General features: G+C 38.9%; 1 protein-coding gene across 1 annotated transcript in view; it reads left to right on the top strand.

Moving 5' to 3' along the window:
• LOC101846465 (acetylcholinesterase) overlaps positions 1-5,273 on the top strand; it is a gene marked incomplete at its 5' end in the record, with an annotated part of 27,898 nt that extends 22,625 nt beyond the window's left edge. The window contains 1 exon segment of the mRNA XM_005109757.3: positions 4,676-5,273. Within this exon segment, the coding sequence (XP_005109814.2) occupies positions 4,676-5,039 (364 nt within the window).
• Between the last annotated feature and the right edge of the window lie 876 nt (positions 5,274-6,149).

Raw genomic sequence — 6,149 nt, 5'->3', positions numbered from 1 at the left:
AGGCTATCTGTGCGTGTTGTTCCTACATGTGTGCGTTCTACATGTACTAGGCTATCTGTGCGTGTTGTTCCTACATGTGTGTGTTATACATGTACTAGGCTATCTGTGCGTGTTGTTCCTACATGTGTGCATAATACGAGGGGCATACCGCAAGGTTTTTTTTATCTGACCATGAAGGAATAAAGGTAGAAAGCTGGAATTTGGTACTACGCTTAGTCTTTCTTTCCTTTGTCGCCTCCCAGAGTTATACATGTTTTCCATCTGTGTATAACCTTGAAAAGACTTTGAGAATAGAGGACCCTCTCTATGTCAGAAAACCAGCCCTCTTCCGCTTCTTTGACCTCATCATCACTTTTTTTACACCAAAATTTTATCACAGCATATGATTGGCAATCAGGTCCATATACGGCTTGTATCTCCGTAAAAATATTCTGTAGTTGCTTGCCTTGTAAGAACAAAACTTCATTATTGTCATGTGAAAAATTTTCTCCTTTTTTAATGTTGAAACTGGTGAACAACATACCCCCATTCACTTACAGAGCGCTGGTTTTAAAACTAGTCATTGGAAATTCCCCAAAATCTACAAGCATTCTTTAAAAAGATTATTGTTGCCTTTTACTACACCAAATTTCAGCTTTCTACCTTTATTTCTTCGTGGTCAGAAAAACAAAACTTTTGGTATGCCCCTCGTATATATATCTGTGCGTGTTGTTCCTAGACGTTTACATATTTTGCAAGGATGAATAATTATAATCATGTGCCACTTCACGGTTTCTATCTGAGTTGTTCCTACATCTGGGAGGTATCGACAGCTCAGCGCAAGAAGAGGCTACATATGTGAAGGACGCTGACAAAATGAGTTGCTTTTCGAATTCCAGTCTCATGATAGATTATATCAAAGTTATTGTTTAGGTTGAAATAATTTTGCATATGGGATGATAAAAGGCATTAAACTTGAAGAAAAAAGGATCAGTTTAAAATTTACAAATTTGATGAGTGTATTTTCGGCCTACGTATCCATTCGTGGATTGCGAGAAGTAACTCATTTTGTCAGCACATCTCACATATACATTTTTCACGGCTTCGAGAAAAACCAGTTTCAAATTGTTATGATATTGAAATCTCCATAACATAGTCACAAAAATAGAAAGAAACGTTGATACCTCGATACCAAATTAAGCTGTGGCTTAGATATTTACAAATGTAAAAGAGCGACTTAATCTTACTACCCCTATCTATTACTCCATTTCGACCAAAAGTGGATAAAGTCACTTCTTGCACCCAGCCATCGATTTATTATTATGTTGCGTCATTTCACTAATACTATTCATAATGATAAATAACATTTCACTAATACTATTCATAATGATAAATAACATTTCACTAATACTATTCATAATGATAAATAACATTTCACTAATACTATTCATAATGATAAATAACATTTCACTAATACTATTCATAATGATAAATAACATTTATACAGCGCCTTAAAACCGATTAAAGAACACGGGCTCTGAGCGTGAAAGGAGGTGAAAGGAGACAATTTTAGAGAAGAAATTTTCCGTAACTGCTAGGTTTGGAACCCGAGTCCTATTGAATGAGAGGCGAACACCGTATGTCTGTAAGCTCAAGACGACATGGTGAACACTCAAAGAGCGTGTCTGTAAACTCAAGAATTACAAGTGAGCGACATTGTGAACACTGAAAGAGTATATCTGTAAGCTCAAGAAGTATTATGTAGGCGACATTGTGAACACTCGGAGAGTATGTCTGTAAACTCATGAAGGCGATATAGTGAACATTCTTAGAGAATGTCTGCGCTTTTCTAAACTGGAGTCAGGCTTGTGCATCAGACCCACAACTAGCCACACGAGTCTTCCGAAAGATTTCAGAGCATTCATTTAAATAAATATGGGATCCATCATAAATTTTTTAGCGACGATTACGCTGTATAATAGTCTTTCAAACTGATTTCGAATTTTCGGAATTGTAGGTAATATGAGAGACTGTGTATTGCTTGTCATCTCACATCAGAAAATGACGTCTTGCACAGGTACGTTTGCAGAAAAAAGCCTATTGCCAACAGGAAATACATGAGAACTAGCCATCCGTGAATTGTAATTTGGAAAGGTGACCGCGCCCCCTACGTGTATTTGCCTCGTGCGCTGAGTGCTCGCTGCACCTCTTGGTCTCGTGAACATGTCTTTTCGTCATGGACCAGGAACCCTTGAAAAACTTTTCAGATCAAGTTATCCCCACTACCACAGCAATTGCCAGGGGAGCATCAAGGTCGGGTAACATGTTTGGCTTGTAATTGGGATGCAGCCACGTTTAAAAAAAAAAAAAAAACATTTGCCAGCCAGACGTGGGGGCAAACGCTCTACTGAACTGGTGCAGCGGTGTACTTTTGAGAAATAGCGAGAACCTTTTGAAATAAAATAATTCCATCGACTCGACCTTGCAAGCCGATCGTTTCTTTTAATAAAATATGAATGTTTCTAAGCTGTGGTTATTTATCCTCTATCCAACTTTAAAATCTCCGCAGTATGAAATTTTTAAAAAGCAGAGTCGAGGCAGCTGTGCGCAGCTCCATGACACACAGGGTAGGTTTAAGTTGTACCAAGACATACGAGGGGGCATACCAAAAGGTTTTTTTTACCTGACCATGAAGGGATACAGGTAGATGGATGAAATTTGGGGTGAAAGCCAACAAATATCTTCCTAAAATGTATGTCAATTTTAGGAAATTTTCAATCACTGGTTTTACCACCAGTGCACTGTGAGTGAATAGGGATATGTTGTTCTCCAGTTTCAACATACAAATGAAGAAAATTGAGCACAGGGAAGTAATGAAGTTTTTGGTCTTGCAAACAAGCAACAGCAGGATAGTATTACGAAAATGCATGCCGCATATGGAACTGATTGCCAATCCTATGCTTTGATGAAATTCTGGTTTAAAAATTTCAAATGCAGATTCGTGGGCATTCGAGGGCTGGTTTCCTGACAAAGAGAGAGTCCTCTATTCTCCAGGTCTTATCAAGGCCATACACTGATGGCAACAATGTGTAACTGTGGGAGGCGACTACATAGAGCTAGAAAGACTAAGCTTAGTGCCAAATTTCAGCTTTGTGCCTTTATTCTTTCCTGGTCAGGGAAAAAACGTTTGGTATGCCCCTGGTAGAAGAAAGGCTTTATAGTTTACGCAGACGTTCGTCCTCAAAGTGGTCGAGTGGGGTGGGGGGGGGGGGGGGGGGGGGGGGTTGCTTGATATTTCAGCAGAATCTAACATAGACGCACCGTATATTGCGGTTTTCATCAAACACTTTGCTATGCCATTCGTGTTATAATTTATACTTCTTTGTCTATTCTATTGCCATGAATGCCAGGAAGGGTAGCCTATCTGAAAAATAAAGCTTTAAAAAGCAACGTTAGATACACTCGTAACCATATTGGCTGGTGCCTCTGTAAATGAATTATTGATGGTCAGGTCAGGGCCCGTAACCCAAATTTTTACAAGTTTCCGACAAAAAAAGGATGAAAGATATTAAATTGATAGAATTCAAATTCGATTTTTTTTTAAAAGCCGAATACGCTGTTTTCGGGCTGCATCTTGGATCACAGCAGTGGGTATTCCGCGTCGTTTCTCCAGTCCTCACACCTTCAAACGAGTAAATTTCCTCTTTGGAAAGTGGTGGCACAGAGTTCCCCACGCCATATGGATACGATGGTAAAACACGACGTACGGATAGGGTTAAACACCGAGCCATAGCCATATTATATGATGCTTATTTCATTATATGATGCTTATTTCATTATATGATGCTTTTTTCAGAATTGTTATTGATATTTTAAATATCGGGCCATAGACGTATTGAATAATGGATATTTCAGAATTGTCACTGATATTTCAAACATCCATCCATAGACATATTATAAGATGCAAATTTCAGAATTGTCATTGATATTTAAAAGATCAATCCGTAGACATATTTGAGGTGAGCTGACAAAATGAGTTACTTCTTGCCACCCACAAATGGAGATATCTGGCCAAAAATCGACACTGTGGTCAAACTGGATTTTTAGTAGATTTTCTATTGATGCCATATTCTTTATGTACGAGTATAACATGCCTTTTATTATTTCACTTATAAGCGTGATGTGGCGTCGTTGGCCTAGTGGTTAGGCTATCGGATTCGTTATCGTGAGGTTGCGGGTTCGAGGGTTCGAGCCGCGGCCCGACGTTGTGTCCTTGGGAAACGCACCTTACACGAATGTTCCTCACTTCACCCAGGTGGGAATGGGTACCCGACAATAGACAGCGAAAGATCCTATTAGTATGTTAGTGTTTTAGCGCCTATAAATGGCCGCTTGCACCGTATGCTTCCCAGGATGTTGAGGTTATTTCAGAATGCTTTCGGGTCTGCTGGGGTAATAGTATAGATTGTGAAGCTCATAGAACTTGGTGTTGAGTGGGGATTTTCGCTATACAAATGCTATCTATATATCTATTATGTATCTATTTCCACAGGGCTCGAATCCGAGAAGTACATCATTTTGTCAGCACGCTTCACATAATTAATATTATATACTGCATATTTCAGGTGGCCAAAGCGACGAACTTCCAAAAATATAATAAGTAGAGATTATAATATAGAGATACTGTACATTTCAGGCGGCCCTCGGCTCCTAACGGAAGTAGCACCACCAGCATCCATCCGTACGGCGCCAACCAGAGCTACGTGCGAATCTTCCACGACCCGTCGTCTGGCGGCGTCCGGTACAAGAACGAGCGGCACTTGCGGGCCAGATACTCCACCTTCTGGAACTTTCTGGTTCCCGCGCTGGTCGTGCCGCAGGGAGAGCCCGGCCTGAACAACTACGTGGTTGTCACGTGGGTCTTGGTGGGGATTCTGTGTCTCGTCTTTATGGTCTGTCTGATCTTAGTGCTGTGTATCGTTTATTATAAAAAGAAATTGTCGAATCGCGCTTACCTCAAGCAGTCGGGAACCGAGGACACGGGGAACATGCTGTTATAGATAATGTTGCTGACACGTTTAAGAATTCAATACTCAACACATTTAATATTATTATAATTACGATTTGCAATAAAGCCCCTGAAGGGAATTTTCTGTGGCCGGGGAAACGAAGCATGTTAAAAAGCCAATTTTCCTCCTCCATCGGCTTGATTTTTTCATAACCCCCTCCATAATAATAATAATAAGAAGAAGAAAAAGAAGAAGAAGAAGAAGAAGAAGAAGAAGAAGAAGAAGAAGAAGAAGAAGAAGAAGAAGAAGAAGAAGAAGAAGAAGAAGAAGAAGAAGAAGAAGAAGAAGAAGAACAACAACAACAACAACAACAACAACAACAACAACAACAACAACAACAACAACAATAATGATAATTATAACAATAATGATAATTATTATTATAATTATTATTATAATTATAATAATATTAACAATAATAATAGAAGTAGTAGTAATCATAATAATAATAATGATAATGATAATAATAATAATAATAATTATGATAATAGTAGTAACAATATTGACCACCGGCGGATAAAAAGCACGGGCGTTGAGTGCTTTCCATGTTCAATTAGCAATAATATATTCCCTGCGGTATACTTGTGATCAGGGAATTTTTTATTCAGGTTTCATTAATGTCGAGCTCTTCCTAAGATGAGAGGCATATTTTGCTTATTATTTCATTTATATTTTTTATTATTGTTTTGTTGTGTTTGCGCTTTGCTTTTGTTGGCTTTTTTTTTTGTTTGTTTGTGTTGTTTTTTTTGTGTGTGTTGTTGTTGCTTTTTTTTTGGGGGGGGGTTGTTTGTTAGTTTGTTGTGGCTTTTTTAGAAACGAAATGTACCTCACTGAAAATCATTGTTTGATAAAACAGTCACCCAGCCCACTCCCTGCATTCATTAGGAATAGCCGTAACCTCTACCGATGAACACCAACAATACAATGTGTAGTGAAAGTAAAGTTTAGCCCCTTAGTGTCTTTGTGGGCATTTGAGATCAAAGCTAGCTGTTTACTGCTCATATGGATGCTTTTAAGGACAAGTGGGCTAACCCAGATGTCGGGGGTTTCCAGAAATCTTGACCCACACCAAAAGTGGGCACTGCTTTACCTATAGGAGAA

Source organism: Aplysia californica, unplaced genomic scaffold (assembly GCF_000002075.1).
Source record: "Aplysia californica isolate F4 #8 unplaced genomic scaffold, AplCal3.0 scaffold00813, whole genome shotgun sequence".
In the NCBI taxonomy this organism is placed as follows: Eukaryota; Metazoa; Mollusca; class Gastropoda; order Aplysiida; family Aplysiidae; genus Aplysia; species Aplysia californica.
Note: the sequence above shows the minus strand (reverse complement) of the source record. Positions and strands in the feature narration are given on the sequence as shown.